Source organism: Mucor mucedo, assembly GCF_025094135.1.
Source record: "Mucor mucedo strain NRRL 3635 chromosome Unknown EV154scaffold_8, whole genome shotgun sequence".
Lineage (NCBI taxonomy): Eukaryota > Fungi > Mucoromycota > Mucoromycetes > Mucorales > Mucoraceae > Mucor > Mucor mucedo.
In genome coordinates, this window is record NW_026252292.1 from 277,186 (window position 1) to 300,562 (window position 23,377).

The 23,377-nt window shown below is 36.4% G+C and overlaps 8 protein-coding genes across 8 annotated transcripts; 3 read left to right on the forward strand and 5 right to left on the reverse strand.

The window, feature by feature from the left end:
• Window positions 1–1,329: 1,329 nt before the first annotated feature.
• On the forward strand, window positions 1,330–2,736 carry EV154DRAFT_298407 (SCO1/SenC-domain-containing protein). Its single transcript, XM_051594844.1, has 3 exons — window positions 1,330–1,776; window positions 1,856–1,918; window positions 1,972–2,736. The coding sequence occupies exons 1-3, from the start codon at window positions 1,735–1,737 to the stop codon at window positions 2,638–2,640; spliced, it is 774 nt and encodes a 257-aa protein (XP_051462316.1). The 5' UTR covers window positions 1,330–1,734; the 3' UTR covers window positions 2,641–2,736.
• Window positions 2,737–3,260: 524 nt separating this feature from the next.
• Window positions 3,261–3,680, reverse strand: EV154DRAFT_386250 (uncharacterized protein; the record flags this gene model as incomplete). Its single annotated transcript, XM_051595046.1, has 3 exons — window positions 3,261–3,350; window positions 3,425–3,527; window positions 3,619–3,680. Coding segments are annotated over 3 exons (255 nt in total), but the record flags the coding sequence as incomplete, so codon positions are not given.
• Window positions 3,681–4,052: 372 nt separating this feature from the next.
• On the forward strand, window positions 4,053–5,837 carry EV154DRAFT_494130 (P-loop containing nucleoside triphosphate hydrolase protein). Its single transcript, XM_051599869.1, has 6 exons — window positions 4,053–4,748; window positions 4,843–5,126; window positions 5,179–5,284; window positions 5,347–5,442; window positions 5,498–5,583; window positions 5,650–5,837. Exons 1-6 carry the CDS (start codon window positions 4,067–4,069, stop codon window positions 5,815–5,817), a joined length of 1,422 nt encoding a protein of 473 aa, XP_051462318.1. The 5' UTR covers window positions 4,053–4,066; the 3' UTR covers window positions 5,818–5,837.
• Window positions 5,838–5,886: 49 nt separating this feature from the next.
• EV154DRAFT_547915 (uncharacterized protein) lies at window positions 5,887–7,494 on the reverse strand. Its single transcript, XM_051604781.1, has 2 exons — window positions 6,427–7,494; window positions 5,887–6,360 (listed from the first exon to the last, which is right to left on the reverse strand). The coding sequence occupies exons 1-2, from the start codon at window positions 7,297–7,299 to the stop codon at window positions 6,241–6,243; spliced, it is 993 nt and encodes a 330-aa protein (XP_051462319.1). The 5' UTR covers window positions 7,300–7,494; the 3' UTR covers window positions 5,887–6,240.
• A 1,878-nt stretch (window positions 7,495–9,372) lies between these two features.
• On the forward strand, window positions 9,373–13,102 carry EV154DRAFT_494138 (uncharacterized protein). Its single transcript, XM_051599870.1, has 10 exons — window positions 9,373–9,625; window positions 9,776–9,842; window positions 9,903–9,941; window positions 10,102–10,167; window positions 10,228–10,366; window positions 10,421–11,163; window positions 11,248–11,376; window positions 11,447–11,801; window positions 11,879–12,636; window positions 12,723–13,102. Exons 1-10 carry the CDS (start codon window positions 9,432–9,434, stop codon window positions 13,077–13,079), a joined length of 2,847 nt encoding a protein of 948 aa, XP_051462320.1. The 5' UTR covers window positions 9,373–9,431; the 3' UTR covers window positions 13,080–13,102.
• A 147-nt stretch (window positions 13,103–13,249) lies between these two features.
• On the reverse strand, window positions 13,250–15,262 carry EV154DRAFT_598859 (uncharacterized protein). Its single transcript, XM_051607076.1, has 4 exons — window positions 15,206–15,262; window positions 14,988–15,135; window positions 13,518–14,913; window positions 13,250–13,402 (listed from the first exon to the last, which is right to left on the reverse strand). The coding sequence occupies exons 1-4, from the start codon at window positions 15,246–15,248 to the stop codon at window positions 13,382–13,384; spliced, it is 1,608 nt and encodes a 535-aa protein (XP_051462321.1). The 5' UTR covers window positions 15,249–15,262; the 3' UTR covers window positions 13,250–13,381.
• Window positions 15,263–18,046: 2,784 nt separating this feature from the next.
• On the reverse strand, window positions 18,047–19,216 carry EV154DRAFT_547919 (uncharacterized protein; the record flags this gene model as incomplete). Its single annotated transcript, XM_051604782.1, has 3 exons — window positions 18,047–18,251; window positions 18,565–18,724; window positions 19,050–19,216. 3 exons carry the CDS (start codon window positions 19,214–19,216, stop codon window positions 18,108–18,110), a joined length of 471 nt encoding a protein of 156 aa, XP_051462322.1. The 3' UTR covers window positions 18,047–18,107.
• Window positions 19,217–21,696: 2,480 nt separating this feature from the next.
• EV154DRAFT_477002 (uncharacterized protein) lies at window positions 21,697–23,293 on the reverse strand (the record flags this gene model as incomplete). The annotated part of the gene is made up of 7 exons (XM_051598076.1): window positions 21,697–21,756; window positions 21,826–22,057; window positions 22,128–22,274; window positions 22,353–22,667; window positions 22,766–22,937; window positions 23,001–23,062; window positions 23,193–23,293. The coding sequence occupies 7 exons, from the start codon at window positions 23,291–23,293 to the stop codon at window positions 21,697–21,699; spliced, it is 1,089 nt and encodes a 362-aa protein (XP_051462323.1).
• Window positions 23,294–23,377: the final 84 nt, after the last annotated feature.

Sequence of the window (23,377 nt, forward strand, 5' to 3'; positions counted from 1 at the left end):
CTTGGTTTTTTTCTCGCCAATTTGTCTTTTTTCTGCTGCAGGTGAAATGATAGTGCTTACGACATTAATTGGTTTTTTAGTGTGGGCACCGGGTTTCAAACACACCCTCAACGCAAACCATTCTGTGCTAAATGAATCGCTATTCGACGGCGGATCAATAACTTTTGGCTTTGCTCTTGATGAAAACAAATAAATACGGCAGTTATAGATTTGACTACAAGTATACAGTAAAAGATTTCCTCTAGGCACTATTACTTTGTCGATATACTTTTTGGATTTGATCACGAACGGGTTGACAGCATCATTGTTCAAAATTTTCACTACTTGTTGAATTGTAGGTATATCATTATTAATTAGATCGTCATCAGACGTATGTAGACCACCATTAGGGATGATTCTGAGTTGACAAGAGGAGAAATAATTTCTTATTCTACTCATATTGTTGTTGAAGGGAAAGTCAAAGTTTGAAGTGGCACCTTCCAATACTTCATAAACTCCAGTATTGTCACCAGTGCTAGGTATGAACGAAGCTATATTGCTATTTAAGCTATAAAATTCCAGGGGAGCCTCACCCATTAAGGAACCTGTATGTGGCAAATATGTTTGTATTTTGCGGTGAACAAATGGGGTAAAATTCAATGATGTTTTTGTACCTTCTGTACTGCTACTTTCCCCATGGCTATGTTCTAAAAGCAAAGGTACCGGTTTTTGCCTTACGTCTGTCAATAGTAGTGAATTAATATTAAGTACTTGACAAGTGAATAAAAAATGTGTGTGAATACTTCTTCTATCATCCGCTTGGGATTTACGTTTCATCTTGAGACAAAGTGGCCAAAGTAAAAAGGAAGAAAGATTGTATGTAACAACATTTTTAATTGGTAAATAAATAATTCACTGATTAATTTATGACGATAGTTTTTGACTGCTATTTATGATTGATTATTTATTGAAATAAAAGAACCAACACCAAGTTGGTATGGGTGAATTGAATGGAAAGACAACAAAAGAAACTACTACTACAACAAAATGACACACAACTACACAGTGTGTCGAAAATTAAAAGGAGAAAAGATAAAGTAAAGAAGAGAAAAAAAAAGAGAAGGGAAGACGATGATGCTTTCGCATACAACGTTTTATATTTGAAGGCAGGAGCATGGAATAAACAAAAAAAAGGGTGGAGTTACAAAAGAGGTAAAATCACGTTACTTCAAATCATGATCTAAAATTAAATCTTGTGGCAAACAGGTCACAAAGAAGGTATTAAAGTAGATACCATTGACTATCGAAATATGAAAATAGACCACATGTAACTGTCTGACTAGGAATAAAGGCATAAACTCCTTTACATTTTTTTTTTTGTAGGTACAGTATATCCTTATTAGGGGTAACACCTATTACTGTATGATCATTTTATTGTTCGAGCTTATGTCAGCAGACAAGATTCGTCTGCGTATAATTACATATCGCCAGTTGGATCGTAATCTCATGGTTATCGTCCTGATTGAAGAATTTTTATAAGTATATGGTTACAGCCTCTGGATTGCCATTCAATGTTATAAAATCAATTACAGCCTCTGGATCGCATATCTATTGGATTCTGTATATTTTCAATACAATTAGGATCCAGAGGTCTGTACTACCCCAGCTATGTTATCCCAGCATTATTTTTTTACATGGAATATAAACCCCGTCACGCACACACACACACACACACCCCTTCTTTCTTGTTGAACCATGTTTTTATCGAAATGGACAAGACAGCCTGTCATGGGCAAGGTGAGATTAAAATGATCTCTCTCTCTTTTTTTTTTGTTGTTGTTATTGTTGTTACTGATACTTTTTTTAATGTCTTTAGTCCATGCTAATGAAACGAACCATGAACCAATGGTATTCTACCAAACCCGTCCCACCACCTAAAGTAACCATAAAAAAAGGAGGGTTAACATCCATGAAAACTAATGATTGATTTAGACCTTTACTTGGAAATCAGCGAGTGTATTAGGAGTGACAGCCATAGGACTTGGATTTTACTTTGACAATGAAAAGAAAAAGTACGATTTAGAGCGAAACAAACGGTTACGAGCACAGGAAAAGAAGCAACGAGCTGGACATGCTGTGGGGAGACCGTTCGAGTTATTTAATGTGAATGAAGGCAAAGTGACAAGTTCAGAGAGTGTAATGAAGGGTAAATTTTCCTTGATTTATTTCGGTTTTACACATTGTCCAGATATCTGTCCCGAAGAACTAGACAAGATGGCAAGTGTGGTGGATGAAGTGAAGAAGGAATTTGGTAAAGATGTACTGATCCCTATCTTTATCACATGTGATCCATTACGAGATACAGCGGATGTGGTCAAGGCCTATGTACAAGACTTTCATCCGGATCTGATTGGATTTACAGGTAGTCCTGAAGAACTCAAGAGTGTGGCAAGAGCCTTTCGTGTGTATACATTTACACCACCCGATGTGAAAGCCACAGATGATTATTTAGTGGATCATTCCATCTTTTTTTATTTAATGGATCCAGAAGGAAATTTTGTGGATTGTTATGCAAGAGATACCACACCTGAGGAGGTACTCGCTAGCTTTAAAAATTATAGGCAAGATTATCTTGATGATCATGAGTTAAAAAAAGTTTAAAATAAAAAAAAATCACTTTTTTTTTAGTTTGCGCCTAATGTATTGCTACGACTGAGGGAAGGTTTGATCACGAAGGATGGACTAGCTAGTTTGGGTAAGCTTTTCTGAATGTTATGTCTTGGCGGTGGTGATAAGGAAGGTGCATGGTAACCATGGTAATCTAACACCTCTCTCTTTTTGAGTATCTATTTCTAAAGAGAGAAAGAAAAAAAATACATGCACATATGAAAAAAAAAGGGGGGAAAAAAGAGAAACCTACCCTCGTTGAGAACCGTAGGTTCAGTGGAGTAGGGTATGGGTTGGATATAACTGCTATGTCTACGAGTGACCACTATCTGATCATCCAACCGAGGAGCTTTCTTTATTTTGGTACTAATCATTTTAGAAAGCTTCTTTATGCGTTGACCTAACGACCCTATATCTGACATTTATAAAAAGAGAAAAAAGAGAGAGAGAGAAAGAGAAAGAGAGAAAAGAAAAAGGCCCATTTTTTTTTTTTTTTTTAATTTAAAAAAAAAAGGGGGGGGGGTGATGGGGAATTGTTTGAGAGTCTAAAAAAAAAAAAAGTGTGCATATAGATTACAGAAAGAGAGAAAATATTACAAAAAGGAAAGATCTTTCTAATCTTCCATGACAGCATCTTGTGTCTTTAAGACTCTACCACCTTTTTTACCGTTGTCTGGTTTACTAATACCAGCAGCACGATCAGCCTTTAAAAAAAAAAAAGTTAATGATCCTGTCCACGGTCTATATGAATAAAAAAAAAAAAAGAAGAAAAGCTTACTTCTTCTTGTGTATAAGGTTCGTCTTCCAACTTCTTGAGTCTTCTCTTGTGTAATTTACTCTTCAAGTGTTCAGCATAATGAGCTTCCGAGATGAAATGACGACTACAATAAAAAAAAAAAAAAGGTGAGATCATGGGTTTGCTAGAGTGAAAAAAAAAAAAAAGAAAAAAAAAAACCTGTCAAAAAGACTTACGCGCACTCAATACAGTAATGTTGACCGAGACCAGGCAAGTCAGTGTCAATAGCTTGATTCTTTTTCTTTTCGGCATTTTCAGGCTTCAAATCATCTTGGATCTGATCCAGATCTCTAGTGTAAGCTCTCGTACGTTGTCTACGGTAGTTATCACGAATACCATGATGGTTTCTCTTATGACGAAGTCTAGTGTACATACAGAGTGAGTATGTATCACTCCTTTTTTTTCATGTCCCTCTCTTTTTCTTACCTTCCCATTTCTATTATGTTTTTATATGTGGTTGATTTAAATAAAAAAAAAAATTAAAAAGAAAAATGGAAACTGAAAAAGGGTAGGGAAGATGGGGGTGAGTGGAAGAAACAAGTCACGAAAAAGGAGCACACTTACGCTTCCCCCCCAGTGGCTGAGTCTCTTTTTAATGCATATTTTTTTTTATATCTGTTCCAAATGAAACGATCGCATGATGTACACATTGATGAACAGGTAGATTTTGATAGTTTGTTACAGAACCCTCAATTGTTGGAAGGTCTAAAGAAGTCAGGGTACGAGAAACCTTCACCCATTCAACTGAAAGCGATTCCTTTGGGACGGTTAGGTATGGACCTCATTGCGCAAGCCAAGTCAGGTACGGGCAAGACAGTCGTGTTTGGAGTGATTACGTTAGAAACTGTACAGATCAAAATAAAGTCACCTCAAGCGATGCTTATTGCACCCACACGTGAGATTGCGATCCAGATTCGAGACGTCATACGTAACTTGGGACAGACCATGGAGGGTCTTGTCTGTGAAGCATTTATTGGTGGGTTGTCAATGGCAGCGGATTGTCAACGCCTGGCAAAGTGTCATGTGATGGTTGGTACACCCGGAAGACTGATGGCTCTCTTGGATGAGAAACGTATCCCCATGGGGCATCTAAAACTGGTGGTATTGGATGAAGCGGATAAACTCATGTCAACAACATTTCAACCTCAGATTGCCTATATTTTTAAAAAGCTAAAGCAACACAAGGTCCTTCATCAATCGATTACGTTCTCGGCCACTTTTACCGATGATCTTTTACTGTCCTTATCCCGATTTCTGAAATCACCGCAGACAATACGATTGACGGAAGGAGTTCCGACACTTCATGGTTTGGACCTTTTTTTAAAATGTTTCCCCCCTTCCCTTTGTAAAGAGAAAGAAAAGTTAACCCCATGTGTTTTTTTTTTAATTTTATTATTTAGAGGTGCAACAGTATTATGTGACCATGGAAAGTTCATCGGGTGACAAATTGGACATGTACAAGACAAAGTTTGAGGGAGTAGAAAAGCTCTTGAGTCAAGTGCCATTTTATCAATGCATGATCTTTGTCAATAGTTTGCCTAGGTCAATTGAATTGAGTCAATGGTTGAACGAAATGGGTTGGAAGTCGGGACAGATTCATTCGAATTTAAACCAAGAGAAACGAATGGCAGTGATGGAGCAAATGCGAGCATTTAAGTTGCGTGTGCTTGTCTGCAGTGATTTAGTGAGTTTTTGTTTTTATGTTTGTTGTTCTTTCCCCAACTAAACTATGATAGATTGCACGTGGTATTGACATTGATCGTGTGAATTTGGTAATTAATTTGGATATGCCTTGGGAAGTGGAGACATACTTGCATCGTGTAGGACGTACAGGCAGATATGGTAAAAGGATGAAATAGTATAAACAAATATAGTATATAAACACTTAAAAAAAAAACAATTAGGCACGTCGGGGATTGCGATTAATTTGATTGGTCCTGATGATCAACCTTTTTTAAAGACACTATCCGAACAAGGCATCCGCATCGATCCACTTCCCCGTATGTATCACTGGCACAGTTTATTAGTTTGAATATTGACACTGTTTTTATATAGAGAAAGTTGCGTACAATGAATTCCTAAAGGAATTATCGGAAACAGATCAAGCGTCCTTTCAGAGACATCAGTCGAACAAGATTGAGGTAAGAAGTTTTATTGTTGCACTGAAAGAGAGAGAGAGAAAGATGGGCTGATCAGATAATTATAAGTCTAAGCCAATGGTGATGAAAAAGAAGGAGCATCATGCGAAGAAGCAAAAGACAGCTACAGACGCTGCTACACCAGCTGCTACAACCGTTGCACAAGCGACACAGGCTAGACAAAAATCAGTGGTATCGCCGCACTATTATTTTCATCCACCGGATTTGTTTTTTTGAGAGGTAAGGGTCCAAATAATAAGGCGGGAAACTCTTTTTATATAATGTTTTTTTTTTATTTATTTATTTATAAAAAAAAAATTTATAATTTTAAATTAGGGAGAAAGAAGAGGGGAGTGGGGGGGGGGTAGTAAAATGATAGGGGGGGAGGGAATAATAAAGGAGAAAAATAACAAAAAAAAGATATTGTTTTTTTGATATAAAGAAACAGAACCGGCCGATCAAAGCATAATAAATTAAAAAAAAAAAAGAGAGAGATAAAAAAAAAGGGCATAAAAAAAAAAAGAGGAAGGGCATACAACCACGCAGAATCATAGAGAGAAAAAAAAAAGTATATACACATAAGCATAAAGTGAAAAAAAAAAAAAAGGAGAGAAGCAGGAGAAGAAAGAGAGTAAATGAGAGTGAGTGAGGGGTGTTGAGTTACATCATGTAACGATTTCTGTGTAATAAATCAAATTGAGTTGTGTCGTACATGGGTTGTTGGTTCAAAAAGTTCATGTCTCCTCCATCAAAGATAGGTTCTGACAAACGACGAAAGACCTGCAAGAAAAGAGAGAGAAAAAGTTTAATATATAGAATATGAATTACACACAATTTAAAAATTACCTCGGTGGATTGCATGAGACGATCAGCATTGGTAGTGACAGTAGTAGTTGTGGGTTGAGAGTATCTACGTACAGAGTCATCAAACAACATGGCATCATTGTAAATGTTGCGTCTGATTTGTTGTGGAGTGAATTGAGGATAATCTTCTCTCTTGGTATCTTGCCATTGACTGTTCATAAAGATGGGGTATTCATACATCAATGGATTGGCTGTGTCAACAAAGGGGGTGACGGGTGTCATGAGTAACTCTTCTTCATCGGCATTGGTGGAACAAGCGTCACTTTGATAGAATGGAGGGTAGGACAATGTACGACTCATGGGTGTAGTCATAAATAATTGACAGTCATTGCAGGTACAAGTAGATTGAACTGGTGAAGGTGATTCTTGTGAGATAAAGCTATCGATAGAAGATTGTTTAACCAAAGGCTCTGACAAAAGTGAGAGGGTAGATTGACTGGATTGAGTATTAGGAATGACCGAAGAGGAGGAGGAGGAAGAAGAAGAAGAAGAGGAAGGCGATTTTTTAGAATTGACGGTCTTTTCCTTGGCTCTACGATTCTGGAACCACACTTGTACTCCACGCGGGGTCATGACTAGTTTTTGGGCAAGCCATCTTCGAATAGATGCATTGGGCTTGGGGTTTTCAAGAAAGGTCTTTTCGAGTACCTTGAATTGAGCACGGGAAGTTCTTCTACGGTGTTTGATTTCGAATGGGTTGTAAAAGGTAGGTCTAAAGTCATCTCCTTGTTGATATGGCTTGACTTCTAACTCTTCCTCATGCTCTCCGTAATAGGTGGCGTCATCATGCAAGAAGGGCATGCCTTCAAAAGATGAAGTATTAATGATGGTGGGTGTATGGATCATGGTATTCATTTTTTTTTTTTTTTGATTTGATTTGATTTGTAATTTTTTTTTTTAGGTTATATAAACATAAATTTGTAAGAGTAAAAATATATAATAATAATAATAATAATAAAAAGAGAAAAAAAAATTATTCGAAAATGCTTTTTCTTCTTTTTTGCTTCTTTTTTTTATGTAAAAAAAAAAGAGAGAGAGAAAGATATATGGACAAAAAGATGTAAAGAGTAGGAAAAAAAAAATCATAATAGACTTTTTTTAATGCAAGTCTTTTTATACAAGTTGACATTTGGGAATGTTTTTTTTAGCAGAAAGTGATGGAAAATAACAGAGAGAGAAAAGGGGGAGATTAGTGAAGGGGAGAAAAGAAGGAGTTCACAACAATCATTTCCGAGGAACAAATTGAGAGGGAATAACTTTATTACATGTGGGATGCAAAACAATTCTTTTTTATAAGTGATGCATAATAAATCACTTTTTGTATTGTTGATCCCACACACCCACCCACACACACACACACACACATCCACACACACACAACCATACCCACACACAGCTCACTTTAAAGAAGAAAAAGACAAAAGGGGGGAGTGACAATGATGCATCGAATCCGTCTGACACTCATTGTCGATCGTAGCACACACATGTTATTTTGGAAGGGGATATAAGAAAGTTCCCCCTGTCGGTTCAATCCGTAAAATGATGTTATTTCCACTCATATTACATGTGAACGAAAACGGTGCGCGTGAATGCAATGAATCGATGAATACGTGTAACCTCCTCTCCCCAATCAGAAAAAAAAAATGCCTTTTTTTAGTTAATTAAGATGTTCTCTCATTAAACTCGTAGGGGCCTTTTTTTTTTTTCTTTTATTTCCTTTGGTTCTTTTTTTGGATTTTTCTTTCTCGCAAGAAGAAAAAAAGAGGGGGTGGGTTTAGCTCTAAATCGTAGCCTCCGATCCGATGATAGTCCACAGTGAGCTACTATTATTATTATGATTTATTTTTAAAACAAGGGGAAAAAAAAAATAAACTTTATTTTTCTCGAAAACTATAGCTCTCTTTCTCTCTCTCTTTTTATTCGATCACTCTTTTTGGATAGGAGATAGATGACGTGAAAAAAGACTAAGTAAGTACCAGCAGCAGTCGCGCGTGCGGTGGCCTGTACATTTTGCATTTATTAATATTTTGCATAAAACACTGCATACACTCGCTGTATATGTGTGTGTGTGTGTGTGTGTGTGTGTGTGTACGCTTCAAAAAAAAAGACTTTAATTAAAAAACCTTGTTCAAAGATTGTCTCCCTCTAATTACAAAAAAAAAATGATTCATTATTATTATTATTATTGATTGATTAGGGAGAACGACAGTAATTATAGAACTCGACAGTAAAAAAAAAAAAAAAAAAAAAAAAAAATCCCCGATCTTGTTGATCGATTATGAGAGTAAAGCGCGCAACCTACTTTCTTTTTTCCACTTTCGCAGTTGTTGCCCCCCCTCCCCTCCTCCTCTTCCTCTTCCTCCACTCACTCATGACGTCCTTCTCTTCGATGTCTCCTATTTGTTTGTGTGTGTGTGTGTCTCCTTTTGTTACCTCAAGGTTGGATAAATCAATGCTTTTTCATCTTTTTTAAAAAAAAAGTACAGATACATGTCATGATGCAATCCAAAATGACCTATTGACTCTCTCTCTTTTTCTTTTTTTTCTTTTTCTTTTCTCTTTTCTTTTCTCTTTTCTTTTTTTGAAGGTTTATCTCCCCCGGCTAAATATAGACAGCAAATCTTTATTGTCAATTACATTTGTAAATATAAAACGTTGTATCTGGCCCAAAGCTTAATAATCCATCATGAACAACTCCTATTATTCAATAAATAAAAAAATAAAAAAGTTCATTTTCCTTTCTCAATGCACATTATATAGATATTAGCTAGTCTTTTTATCATGTTTCTCTCTTTTCTTTTCTCTCTCTCTCTTTTTTTTGTTATCTCTTTTTTTCTTTTTTTTTTTCTTTCTTTTTTTTTTTTTTATATAAGTTAAAAAAATAAAGAACTAACCCGACAGAAAAAGAAACCTTTTTTTTTTTTAAAAAAAAAAAAAAGAGAAAAAAAAAAAGTGGACTCTTTACACATTTATTCAGTCTAGTTGTGATGGCCTCTTATGCAACCCCACGTATAGCCAGATCGAAAAGTGGAGCCGATCTCTTGCTGGATAAAATGAAACAGGAACAGTATCGACAAGATGAACGAGCTGCGATTGAATATTTAAACACCATACTCGAAATGACCATACCTCTTGACGCACCGTTACAGTATGAATTATCGGATGGTGTTTTACTATGCAAGTAAGTAAATAAGGGGGGGTTAACTTAGTATATAGAGTCTACGCTAACATGAGGAGGAGTCAAGAAGAAGGGAGGAGGAGGGGGAGAAAGGGGGGGGTGCAAAAGCATTGATTTTATTAACTCTTTTTTTTTTAAAAAAAAAAAAAAAAGTCTTGTAAATAAACTGAAGCCAGGCACAATTAAACAAGTGGGTCAAAAGGACCTTTCATTCATCAAGGTAAAATAAAAAAGGAAACGAATAAAAATATTATGTCGATAGTAATCTTCTCTAGCATAGATGGACAACATTACACGATTTTTACAAGGAGCTAGACAGGTATATATATAATACTTTAGGAGTCCAATTTAGGAGAATGTGTGTGTGTGTGTGTGTGTTTATTTGTTAAAAGAAAACAACTATGAATGTTGGAAAAACTAAGGAGTTTTTTTTTTTTTTTTTTTTTTTTTTTTTTAATTTTGCATCATTGTGTATGTAGCTTGGATTGAATAAGGCACAACTATTTGAAACGGTAGATTTATTCGAGGCCAAAGATATGACAGCTGTAAGTCTCATGATATAACTTCCCCCTGATATTTATCTATACTTATTTTAAATAATATAGGTCATTCATACAATTTTAGCCATATCTCGACTGACGGAAAACCAAATTTTAGCATCCACACATGCTGACAATCATGAAGGAGTCATTAAAATGAATGGGCAGGAGAAAAACGAGGAGAGTGAGGATACCCGAAACAACGGTAAATAATTAAATAAATAGCATTTATTTATGTATTAACAAATAAAAAAAAAAGATGATTCAAATACGAAATATCGAGATGTTCGAGATATATTTGGAGGATTTAACGTGATTCCATCGAACCATACTATAAAAGAATCTCGATTAAGGTTAAATAGAGATGCACTTGCAGCGTCTCGAAAATTAGGTCTAAGGTCAACTTTTACAGGGACATCACATACAGTGGAAACAGAAGAGGAAGGAAAACGACCTCGTACCACACCTTCTTCACCTACCTCCAATAGCTTTTCTCGACCACCCAAATCACCTTTACGATTACCACCCCGATACGAGGAGAATTATGAAGATTATGGAAGACTTGATACACCCCCATTAGATATGGCAAGATCACCTTCCATCTCTTCTGTGAATTCCTCCCTATCCACCGCCGTCAGTACCAAGCACACATCCGTGTCCTATCGCACAAAGGAAGATATCACCGAGCAAGAAACAAAAAAGAATACACGTAGACTTTCTTCCCCAGCTGAACGTAAACGACAAAGTCATACTTTCCCTAATCGAAATAATAATCATGCTGCTGGCAGTAGTAGTAATTCTCATGGTAAGAAGCGACATAACAACAATAATGACTTGAAAGAAGAAGGTCCCCTTTTGGGTGGAAGTTTAGGCCATAAATTAGATCGTCAGTACCGTGAAACAGCAAATGAAATATTGTCAAAAAAACCATCGGATGACGTTGAAGAAAAAGAAGAGAAACTCATGTTGCAGAGTGAAGATGGCTTATCCACCACACACTATGTAAGTTTTGTCGTCTCCCCCCCCACACACACACACACACCTTTTTTGTTTCTTCTTGTATTGACACATTTACTTTCTGTGTAGCAATTGGGTAACTGTATTGGTAAAGGACAGTTTGGTTCGGTGTATCGAGCTTTGGATCTTGCCACAGGAGAAATTGTTGCGGTGAAACGATTGTTTCTGGAAGAAGGCGCACTTGACGATGAAATCATGGTAAATGAGTTTTTTTTTTTTTTTTTCCTCCGTTGAATCTAAATCATAACATTGTTTTGTTGTTGTATAGAAAGAGGTGGCTTTATTAAAGACACTATCACATTCAAACGTGATAAGATACCTTGGGTTTATCCAGGGTAAACAAAGCATCAATATTATTTTGGAGTTTGCAGAGAATGGATCTCTCATGTCAACGTTAAAAGCATTTGGTGCTTTCCCCGAGAAACTTGTAGCTTCCTTTTGTATCAAGATTTTAAACGGGTTAGATTATCTTCATCAAAATGAAGTAGTGCATTGTGATTTAAAAGCGGCCAATATTTTAACCACCAAGACGGGTGATGTGAAATTGACTGATTTTGGTGTATCACTCAATCTAAAAATTAAAGGAGCCGATGCAGGCTCTGTTTCTGGCACCCCTAATTGGAGTGAGTATTAACATAGAACCCCCCCTTTGTAACTAAAAACTAAAATAATTTTTTTTTTTTTTTGTTTGTTTGTTTAGTGGCACCCGAAGTGATTGAACTTAAAGGTGCATCTACAAAGTCTGATATATGGTCACTGGGATGTACTTTAGTGGAACTGGTGACGGGTAAACCACCTTATGCTGATTTAATTGCCATGTCTGCCATGTTTCGTATCGTAGAGGATCCAATCCCACCTCTACCTGATTCCATCTCGGATGAGATGAAGAGTTTCTTAACCGCTTGCTTTCAAAAGGATCCTCAACTTCGTCCCTCTGCCCACGAACTCTTGCATCATCCTTGGATCCTACAAAATCAACAACGTATTCGAAAGACAGAAACTTATTCCCATGATTTATCCAGTTATTTACGTAATCATCCTCAACCTACAGAGGAAGAAGAAGCAGAGGAGGAGGAAGAGGAGGAGGAAGATCATTTTACGAATTCTAATAATAGTAATATGACACTAAGAAATAGTAGTGGACTACAAAGTAGCTCGGATTTGAGCAGACATCCTAACGAAAGTCAAGTGACTTTGTATGACGAAGAGGAGGGGGAGGAAGAAGAGGATGCGAGTACCAAGGGGGTACCACTTGGATTACGAGATGAAGAAGATTATATCACGCATCGATTTATACATACTTCTTTTGGAAAGGTAGTAGAGTGTAAAGTCTGTGGTGATTTGATGAATACACAGTCCATCTTTTGTGAAGTGTGTGCATTAATTTGTCATGAAGAATGTAAAAAGTCTGCCTTTTCATGTCCTCCCAAAGTCAATGAGCAGCAGCCCTCCTATGATGTAAGTTTTGCGTCAAGGCAAGAACAAAAAAATAAAAAAAAAAGGGGGCATTGGGGTTACTAACAACTTTCCTGTGTATAATGTAGTGGGTATTTTCTGCAAAGATTTATAACCGAGGTCGTAAATCAGGCGAGATACGTAGTAGTATGATCAGTCACCCAAAGAATGCAACGGGACCTGTGGCGGTTCAATTAAAACCAGAGGATGCAGAGAGTATTCGACAATATGCGTTAGCGCTAGGATTGACACCACAAGAAGAGCAAGCGTTGAATGGAAACCAAGCGTTATTATCGCATACACTTTTATTACAGCAACAAAACAAGTTGGATCCAGGTACGCTTCGACATAAGGTGATTCATTCCAAGACCTTTAGTAAAGATGAAAAGAAGAAGCGAAATAATATAAATGGAAGAAGACAATCTGAAGAATGTATCATTTCTTAAACATACAACAACACCACCACCACCTTACTTTATTTTTTATATTTTTTAACTAGTATTACTTAATTGTAATTGTACACCATATTGTTTTTTAAAGAAAAAAAAAAGAGAAAAACAAGAAAAAAACGAGATTCTGTTTGTTTAGAATGTTTCGTTTTGTTTAAACTAAATAATTAAATAAAATAAAAAAAAAACCAAATTTTTATTATCATGATTATATTATTTGCTTAGGTATATTGAACACCCTCCACCCTTTTTTTTTCTGTTGTTTCCTTCATGTGCTTGACTACTGAGTTGGTGGAGTTTTAATTACGTCTCTTCTTTTCCTGCGATTAAAAAAATAGATGAATCAATAAGGGTTTCTCTCTCTCTCTCTCTCTCTCTCTCTCTCTCTCTCTCTCTCTTTCTTTCTGCTGTGTTTTATTTTTGGGGATGACTTACAAGTGGTTGGTGCGAAGATTCAGGACCACGACCTCTTCTTCTCTTGTTATTATTGGAGGTACCCACAGTCACAGTTCTTCCGTTTCCTATGTCCTTTGATACTGGTTTCTTTGTATTGTTGGTGGGTCTTCTGATATTATTATTAGCATTGATGATAATGTCTCTGGCTGAAGTCTTGACTTGTCGCACGGGAGCAGATCGAATAGGTGCAATGGTAATAACACGACCTTGTATGGGTGTATCCGTCTTTCGACCCTTCATGATGGTTCGTTTATTTTGAGCCATGATGGGAGCATTTAAACGAGTAGCAATGTTATTATGTTTCTTGTTCAAGATATTGGATTTCGTCACAGCCTTCTTAATAAGTTCTGTTTTGGGTGCCATCTTTTGAACTCTGCCTTGTTTCACTGCGTTCTTGGTCACTGTCATTAATTTCTTGTGGTTGGTAGGTACGATTTTCTTTTCGGGAATACCAAATCGTTCTGCTCGCTTCTTCAAGATATCTTGGGCTGCTGTTTCCTTTGTTGGTTGCTTTCCTTCTTTTTCCTTCTTTTTCTCTCCCTCCATATTAGTGGTGGTGGCAATGATACCAAATCGTGCAGCACGAATTTCTTTCATATCCTTCTCATCCAACTTGATGCCGAAACGCTTGGATCGTTCGAGTTTACGTTCGGCTTCAAGGCGTGCTTTTTCAATTTGTTCTGCGGTAAGTGGTGCTTTTTTCTCTTGGACAGCAAGAGAAGCCGTAGTTGTGGTGTTGGTAGGGGCAGCCTTAGCCTTGGGGGTAGGAGTGGATTTGGTATCCTTGTTTGATTTGGTGGATTTGGGGAGGGGAGTTTTGGTGGATCGGGTAGGTCTGATATTTGACTTGGGAGGGGTATTGACCGTGGTGGATTTGGATGGTTTAGGTGCTGGAATTCTGGAACCGAATGCTTTAGAGACAACGGGCTTGGAATTGGATTTAGTAGTAGGAAAAGGTTTCGTGTTGGCGGATTTTGTTGTAGTCTTTGGTGTTGCTGCGGTTGATTTCTTTACAGGTGTTGATTTCTTTAGTGGTTCAGATTTGACTGTTTTACTTTCGAATGTGATGGGTGTAAACTTGAAAGAAGAAGCAGGAGCTACTTCAGTGGATGTGACGGACTCTTGTAAGGTGATTTCAACAGCAGTGGCTGTGGTGGCTGTGGTGGTGGTGGTGGTTGTGGGTGAGGGAATGACGGGTTCTGTGACAGGTGGGGTCACCGCTTTTACTTTGGGACTGACAGAAATTGACTTCTTTTCGACTGCAACGGGGGTCAAATCTTCTTCATCGTCAGATAAAACACTTTCCTTTTCATAAAAGGCGGGTTTATCAAGAATAAGAGAAGAAAAGATGGCATCGGTTTGAATATCCTCCGTGCTTCAAAGGAAAGGGGAATGAGAAACATGAAACTACTTTAAAAAAAGGGTGGTGGGAAAAAAAAAAATACTTACAGAATTAATTTTGACTCGTCAAAATCGTCCTCGAGTTCAAACTCTTTTTCAAGATTTTCCATTGCTTTACGTTCGTCGAGTTTAACTAATCTCTCCACGAGATCTTCTTTTTTACCCGTATAAGGCATATCGTTTTTTTGTAAAAGTTCTATTCCCATTGAAAAAGCATGTCTTTTTAGTTCACTCGAAACGTGATTTACGTGAAACTATTCATTTACCTTGAAGTTCTTTTACTTTTAAATTTTTATATTTTTCAGACATTTTTTTCGTGTGTGTAAAGGGGAAAAAGAAAAACAAAAAAAAAATGGGGAGCGCGCGTCCGATATATGTATGGAAAAAAAAAAAAAAAAAAGGAAACTTATCTTGGTTGTTGATTGGTTAATTTCTGGGGCCAGGGTACTCCGACCACATAGACTTTTTTAATTTCATTGGCTCTGTTTTTAAAAAAGATCACTCAATAGTCTCATCTGATTGGTTAATTTTAAACATCAAAATATGCGCGTTTACAGACATGTCCCCCGTGTCGAAAAAGTGTATTTTCAAACATGAAAGTATATTTCACTACTTTTTATTTTTCAATAAAATAACTCAGTTTATACATGAAGACCGAAGGGGAACAACCTTAAATGATAAAGGAGATGAAGTGAAAAGAGAACATATCGAACTTATAAAAGCGCAGAGAGGGGACCGCTTCTTTTCTCTCGTACATGATAAGGGCTTGTCCGTTTGTGCAGCTGCTGATCACCTAAAAAAAAAAAAAAAAAAAAATGCTTGCTATTACAGCCAACTACTGGTACAAAAAAAAAGTCTTGAGAATTCAGGTGAGATTTGTTTGCAAATGAAACGAGGGCCTATCTGGGGCAGTCCTCCCCATATGAATACACACCCAGACCGTGATTTTCTCATTGAATTGGTTGAAAATAATAGACAGTTTGATTAAAATGTTTGACTTTCATACCCTATTGTGAAGGAAAAGTGTCGAATAAAGCTGTATCATTATTATTATTATTTTCTCGTCGTTTTCATCAATTAACTTTCTTTTTGTCAAGATCATCATCGCTGACCTCGTCTTCCAACTCATGTTTCATCCACATTGTCTCAAACAGTTTTACTGGTGCCATATCTTTGTTTTATTGTGGTACCTGTACCTATGCAATCGTCCATGGATTTTATATATATATATATATCTTATAGAGGCTGGCCTCTTGATCCCTTTACACATCACCTTCTGTTTTATCAATCGAGATAGACAGTTATAAAATAAAGAATAAGGTAATTGTGACACTCGGTAAAATTGAATATCGCTTTGTTATTGATAATTAGAGGTGTGTTTTTATTTAGGAATTGACAAAGTCCTTTTCGTTCCTGTCAATTAATAGTGCAAGTCCAGAAAATGTTTAACAATGTGAATCTAATTGCGATAAGCATTTATTTGGACCATGCGTGCATTGTAGGCCGTTGTATTATTATAAAATTGTTATATTTATGAGTTGTTTTCATCATTTTGTTAATGCAAATGTTGCGTGTACGTGAGGTGACACGAAGTAGTCTTTTTTGAGTTTCTTTGGGTGTTCTCAAGCAAATTATTTTAAAATATTAAATTTGCTTGAAAACACCCCCTTTGCTAAATTAACTCACCAATAATAGCGCTTGCAAACACCAAAATATATTTGCGTATACAACACCTACAAAGATATTGTCAACACTATCCAAAATAGTCTTTTACCCGTTCTTTTACCTACAACGACAGGTCCAAAAGATCATTCATCAGTTCCATCGAATCATCACCAAAGTCCACTCCTCTAGACGGGAAAGAAATGCTCTTCACTGAGTGATGTAGAAATGATTTGATTTGAAGGGGTACGACAGACACAAATGCACTTCGAATCCCATTACAATCAGGTATGGAATAAGTACGATTTCTTTTTCCCCGGTTGATTACACTGGATGCCATGATGGAGTTAAATAATGCCTTCAACGCAACGACGGCCTTTTGTTTATCTCTGGAGTACTTCAAAACCGAGCAATGCTTGGCACCCTCTAAAAAAAAAGGGTGAGTTCATTATACACATTTAGTGTTATTTATAAAATTTTACCTTTGCAATTTTGACTAAAGTTACAAGTTCTCTTTTATTGAACTCCAGGACCCCTTAGAGACTCAATGATATTATTTCGTACGTCATATGCCAACTGCATCAATGGGTGACCCTGGGATTGTATCGGATATGTCCCAGGATATGGTTTCTTGACAGACTTCAAGTGTCGGTGTTAGAATATAAACTTTTTTTTTTTTCTCTGTTTAAAAAAAAAAAAGTAACGTTTTGTAGTACAATGTCTGATAACTGGTTTTTTGTGGCTGGTGGAATAAGCTTTTAACATCATTCAACTGAAAGAGGGGCGTTAGCGAGAGTAGTTAGGGTTCGATCTATGAACATACTTACGCGCTTTGCCTTTGGTTCCTTTAATTCCTCACTACAGTCAATGAGGTACTAGGTCATCAAATTGTTAAAAGCTTACCTTTAACGCTTGTGCCTATGAGGAGAGCACCAATGAGTATCCATTAGGACAACATGTAAGTTGAGTAACTATACCTGTTCCTCCATAGTCTTTTATTATGCCTCTGCATACAGAAGCTCTCTTTTCCTCGCGTTTTTTATAATAGTCTTAATAAGCTATTTGGTCGACATTATTGTTGAAGAATGAAGAAAATGATAGAATAGCGTTATGTTACAAGCCCCTTTGAAAAATATAATCTCAGTCCTCCGAAAGTGGCGTCATCCTTTCAAAAAAAATTGTTGTATTATATGTCTAGGCAGAGACATCCCGGCTTTCATCCAATGCAGCAACATCAGACTGAACTTGTGTCAAGAAAAAGCGACATCAATGCGTCTTGTTGCAAGCGGTAGATCTAGCTATTATGTGTTTGATATTGCTGTGTGGATATCTTATGGTGTGGGCTACAGTCAGTAGCGGTTAACGGGTTGATGTACTGAGTGCTGCCAAACATCGCTATAAATTGAACACTGTCACTCTTTGACGGGTTAATTGTAGATTCACATCGTAGTCTCCTATCAAAACAAAGAGGTAAGTTTATATCCAGATTTGTATATTGACTACTATCTAAAGCGCTGCTTTTCTTGATCTAAATTGGGTACTCGCGCTATTGTGAAGACACCAAAAACCAAGCAGAAGATGACGAGGTACCTCTCCCTTTGGATCTGTAAACTTATAAAGGATTAGAATACCTAAAGTAGCAATAGTCACCTCTAATAAAGAAGGTTTAAAAATGATACTGAATAATAAAAAAGCACAAATCAAATGGAAATATGAAATGTTTTATTTATAATAATGCGAAAAAAAAAACACCAACCCAAGTGGTATGCATAGAAAGAGATAAGGAAAAAAAAATACAAGAATAAAAGAAGGATTAAACATTATTGCCTTCATAATTATTATTTTACTCGCTGTTTTCATCATTGCTTTCATCATTGACTTCCTCATCGTCGTCAAGATCATCATTGCATTCTTAGGGATATCATTATATATTTTACTGTGAATTGTATTATTTCATGCTGACCTCATCGTCAACATCATCATCATCGACCTCGTCTTCCAACTCGAGTTCATCCATGTTATCCCAAACAGTCTTACTAGTGCCACATTTTTGTTCGACTATGGTGCCACCTATACAACTGTCCATGGATTTTCGTTTTTGTTTTTGTTCCTCTGGAGGCTTGCTATAAAGGCCGGAGAACAAAAAAAAACTAATAATCTTGAAGCTGCCGTTCGCTTCACACATCGCCTGCATAGATATTGTCAACAATATCCAAAACAATCGTTTACCCGTTATTTTACTTACAACATGGGTCCAAAAGACCATTCACCAATTCTATTGATTCGCCACCAAAGTCCACTCGTCTAGAAGGGAAAGAAATGCTCTTCACTTTCTGAGTGATGTAAAAATGGCCGGATTTTAGAAGTACGACAGGCACAAATGCATCTCAAAATCCCATAACAATCAAGTACGGAATAAAAAATATCTTCTTTCTGCCGGTTGCTTACATTGGATGACATGATGGAGTTGAGTAATGCCTTCGATGCAACGACGGCCCTTTTCGCTTATCTTTTGAAATATATTTTGAAACGGAGCAACGCTTTGCCACTTCCCCATATCCATGATCTTCCATCTGATGTTTATCGATGGCAATCAAACGAAGGTCCATCTTCATATTGATACCTACTGACAACAAGGAGTGTGGAAGCGTATCTCTCCTAAAAGAAAGAGTTGTTGTATGAGGACATAAGTCACGCAATACAAAAGAAAAGTATATCATATATTACCAATGAGGAACATTGGGGTCTTTTTAAATGCTTTTTTCGACTAGGTGGTCCCCCAAAACTTGACCACCTAGTCGCATTCGGAAAAAGAATCAACCAAAGGAGCTTTTCAAAAGTTGAGGTCCCAAGATTGCTCTTGTATCTATTCTCGTAATAAAATCAGTATATTTACCTCCAGTCAGTCAAATCATTATTAAGATACTTACATGAACCTTAATAATAATAGAGGTAGTGGTATCCCAATCTTTTTTTTTTTTTTTTTTAGCAACTAACTTTAATTGATTCATTGTATTGTTTTCATATGGGTTGATTTTAGGTCTTTTTAAATCATAACCTGATGATCCAAAAATCAAAGAGCATGTTTTCAAGTTCTAAAAAAAAAAAAGGATAAGTTCATATAGACACATTTAGTTATTTTCAAAAAGCCATTCATCAGAACGTAGCACTCGTCGAATGAAGTAAACTCGTTTGTTTTATATACCAGTATGAAGATTTTTCTCAACACCAGACAAGGATTTGACGTGAGGGTTGTCTAAAAATAGATATTAAGATAAATTCTTTGTTTATGAGCAAAAAAAAAATACCTACTTTTTTAAACCCTCACCATCCCAAAAAAAAAAAAAAAAAAAAAATCTGTGATCCAGAATAAGTGTCAGATACACCCAGTGTTGTATCTTCAACAGGTAAAAAAAAATTGATAAATCATGTAAAAGAATGTAACGCACCTTTTAGTTCTCCTTCTCATCTTCCTCAAAATCTGTTGTAAATATATATATATATATATATAAAGAGTATCAGAAGCACATTCGCAGATAGTTGTTGAGAGTAGTTTATATACTTTATCGGATTCTTTAGTGATTTTATTCACGGCTTTTAACCATGAACAAAGGCTGGTTGTTCAGCACTTTACCTATTTCTCATAAATAGGTGCGATCAGACTGTAAACAGTAGTGGGTACACTGCAAAAACGCAGTGGTTTCCACTGAAAAAAAAAAAGGCAGTGATATTACACTTTGGATAGCAGCGATAGGACACTGTGAATAGCAGTGATATGACACTGAATGAAAAAGAAGTGATAACACTATAAATAACCCTTGTACAGTCCCAACACGGTTAAAAATTGACAAGGATAAAGTTATGCGGTAAAAAAAAAAATGGATAAAAAGTGGAAAGCGACAACTTTTTCCATCAGCATTACGAAAAAGTTACACCAAACAAATGTCACTAAACTAAATAAGGGACGTATGCTTAGAAAGATGAAACTTTTCATTAGATAATCACAACACATCAACCGCATAAAAAACATTGCTGATGGATGTGAGACAGAGGATATCCTTAAAGCGGGGGGGGATGAGTCCTTTTTTTTTTTTTAATTTGATTTGTAACAACTTTCCTATTGGTCAGTTTCCTCAACGAATTCTGTTTTCATTGTAAATATTTAATTTGCCGTTTTTGGGTGTTCTGTGTACAAATAATAATAAAAAAAAAAGATGGGCTCAGCAGCAGAACCCCCCCCAATTTAGTGTAATCCCAATAGGATGTCCCATCTTCAAACTTTAAATCGCGCAGTCATTCCGTGATTGGCTAAATATCATTCATGTCAAATAAGTGTTTTACCAAAAAAAAAAAAAACCTTTTTTTCATTCTCCGTTAAAATTCCATTTTCTAAAAAAAAAAAAAAAAAAAATTTAGGGGGGGGGGCTGGCAAATTTTTTTTTTTTTTTTTTTACATATATAAATTGCCCATTATTTTTTTTTTTTTATTATTCTCGAAAAAAAAAACCAACTTTTTTTATTTTTTATTTGCTTTGTTTTTAGTGATGAATTCAAACGCCGATGCCGATACTTCATCCGTGGTGGTGGATGATATTGAATTATTAGCGATTCTGGGACTGGCATCCCCTTCGCCTTGTTCTTCCTTGTGCAACAACGAGAATGAAAATAATAGTATGGCGGTACTTGATTGGGACGACATGCCCGAACTTTCCGAAGATGAAGACGCTAGCACAGATACTGTCGTGAAACGTAAATATGACGAAGAAGATCTCTTTGCCGAATTCGATTTTATTGAAGTCACTTTATTACCCGAACAAAAAAAACAAAAGACTTTATTAATACAAGAACCATTTGTGAGTCAAGACCAAATGGAAGAAGACATTCGTTTGGCCTTGGACTTGGTTTCCTCATCCAACACATAATTTTTTAAATCTGTATATTTTATTTCATCCCCCCCATTATTCCCCCCCCCCCTTTTCTTCACATCACACACTTTTTGTATATATTATACATGTACGTTTTTGTTTATATATCAATAATAAAAAAAAATAAAAATTTCATCAAAAAAGTAAAAGGGGGGAGTAAGAGGGCGTTATTATGTATTTATTTGGCGACGTGCATCAATTGCATGCATATCAGGAACACCTAATTCAGTCTACCGCACCACAAAAAAAAAAAAAAAAAATTAATTTAAACCAAAGAAAAAAAAGAAAAAAGAACAAACCTTGTCTTGTACTACCACAGGTTGTATTGTTGTTATTGGTGATGATGCTGCTGTGGTTGTTGTTGATGTTGCTGCGGGTACATTCGTTTCGCCACATTGATAGAATCCGCAAGTCTGTTGTGACCAACCAGATCCGCACTTCCAACAGAATCTATAGCCACATAACAAACAATCCACCTTGTTACACCCTTCATCTCGATTAATCATGACGGAACAATTAGGACACGGGCGGCTATTTAAAAAAAAGTTTTTTTTTGTAAGCATAAAATATATAAACAAATAAAGGTTGAGAAAAAACTAACGTGTGATTCAGCTTCCATTGAATCGTCGACAACAATTCGGTATCGGAGTCATTCTTTTTTAATTTCAACTTTAAATTCTCTAAGCAACTATTTCCCAGATGAGCATATTCGCCGCACTGAAGACACAGATCATCTCCGCACTGCGTACTAAATATAGCCTTTTTTTGTTAGTTCAAAAAAAAAAAAAAAAAATTTAAAATTATATTTTTTTTACCCACACTTTACCATGTCTCGGTCGGAAAGTTAGCGACGTGCCAGAACTGAGTTTGTTTCCATGCTTCGGGTATCACCTCCAATGCCACCAGTCGCTTAGAAATAGCCGACGCCTGGGAATACAAACCCGGTTGTTTCGAGGTGACCTTACACAGGATGGGTATTATTTGGTTGTAGAGATCTTGCACTCGCCCAATACGAAACGTAGACCCTCGTTGACAACTCGCTAAGAATGATGTCAATGTTCCTTCAATCATTCGTTTGGCGTTGGGCGATTGTGTTGTGGCTGAAAATCGTTCCAGTTCTTCCGCAATCTCTCTCAATCGGCTATTTTTATTATTATTATTTTTTTCTTTGGTGTTTAGTCTTTTTTTTTTTTATGCGGCTATCCTTCCCCCCCCCCACCCTCCTTTATTTTCATTTACCTCTCGCGTGATTGGCCCTGTGATCTGCTTTGGCATGGTGAAACTGCATGTTCGCACGTTAGACAATAGCGAGAAAAGGCTCTGTACGGCTGGTTATATTTGTTGTATTTTTCTATAATATCTGGTGAAACATATTTACTCCATTCGGACTGACTAATTGTTTCCTGACAGACTTTTTTTTATTTTATTTTTCTTTAGTTTCTTCTTTTATTGTTTTATCTTTCTTTTTTTTTACCTGGACATTTAATACGAGTAACACCTAATCCCCATGACTGGTTCACTGTCTCTTCTATGTACCTATATTTGTCCATTTTTTTTTAGTATTTTAGTATGCATAAATAAAATAAAAATAAAAATAAAAAAAGGGCTTGGTGGTGGTGGTGGTGGTTGGGGGGGGGGGGCGGTGTGGGAATATATTTGTATATACCTTGAAAAGCAATCTTTACAGAATTGATCACGACAAGCGTCGAGACAAAGATTATAGGTTTGGTCCAGACAGATGGAACAACGTTGTAACCAAAAATACATGTTATTTCGCTCGTCTTCTAAAAGGGGTGCGTCTGTTGTTGTTGTTGTTGTTGTTGTCTTGCCCTTGTTGGCTCGTGTGTTGGG

Bases quoted from the DNA above. Each gene is read 5' to 3' on its own strand.
- EV154DRAFT_298407 (XM_051594844.1), top strand. From the start codon at position 1,735: ATGTTTTTATCGAAATGGACAAGACAGCCTGTCATGGGCAAG. The intron at 1,777-1,855 runs GTGAGATTAAAA...TAATGTCTTTAG, and splicing joins GACAGCCTGTCATGGGCAAG to TCCATGCTAATGAAACGAAC. The intron at 1,919-1,971 runs GTAACCATAAAA...TGATTGATTTAG, and splicing joins AACCCGTCCCACCACCTAAA to ACCTTTACTTGGAAATCAGC.
- EV154DRAFT_494130 (XM_051599869.1), top strand. From the start codon at position 4,067: ATGAAACGATCGCATGATGTACACATTGATGAACAGGTAGATTTTGAT. The intron at 4,749-4,842 runs GTTTGGACCTTT...TTTATTATTTAG, and splicing joins AGGAGTTCCGACACTTCATG to AGGTGCAACAGTATTATGTG. The intron at 5,443-5,497 runs GTATGTATCACT...GTTTTTATATAG, and splicing joins CCGCATCGATCCACTTCCCC to AGAAAGTTGCGTACAATGAA.
- EV154DRAFT_547915 (XM_051604781.1), bottom strand. From the start codon at position 7,299: ATGAATACCATGATCCATACACCCACCATCATTAATACTTCATCTTTT. The intron at 6,361-6,426 runs GTAATTTTTAAA...CTTTTCTTGCAG, and splicing joins GTCTCATGCAATCCACCGAG to GTCTTTCGTCGTTTGTCAGA.
- EV154DRAFT_494138 (XM_051599870.1), top strand. From the start codon at position 9,432: ATGGCCTCTTATGCAACCCCACGTATAGCCAGATCGAAAAGTGGAGCC. The intron at 10,168-10,227 runs GTAAGTCTCATG...TAAATAATATAG, and splicing joins AGGCCAAAGATATGACAGCT to GTCATTCATACAATTTTAGC. The intron at 11,377-11,446 runs GTAAATGAGTTT...GTTGTTGTATAG, and splicing joins CACTTGACGATGAAATCATG to AAAGAGGTGGCTTTATTAAA.
- EV154DRAFT_598859 (XM_051607076.1), bottom strand. From the start codon at position 15,248: ATGTCTGAAAAATATAAAAATTTAAAAGTAAAAGAACTTCAAG. The intron at 15,136-15,205 runs GTAAATGAATAG...CAATGGGAATAG, and splicing joins AAAAGTAAAAGAACTTCAAG to AACTTTTACAAAAAAACGAT. The intron at 13,403-13,517 runs GTAAGTCATCCC...TTTTAATCGCAG, and splicing joins AATCTTCGCACCAACCACTT to GAAAAGAAGAGACGTAATTA.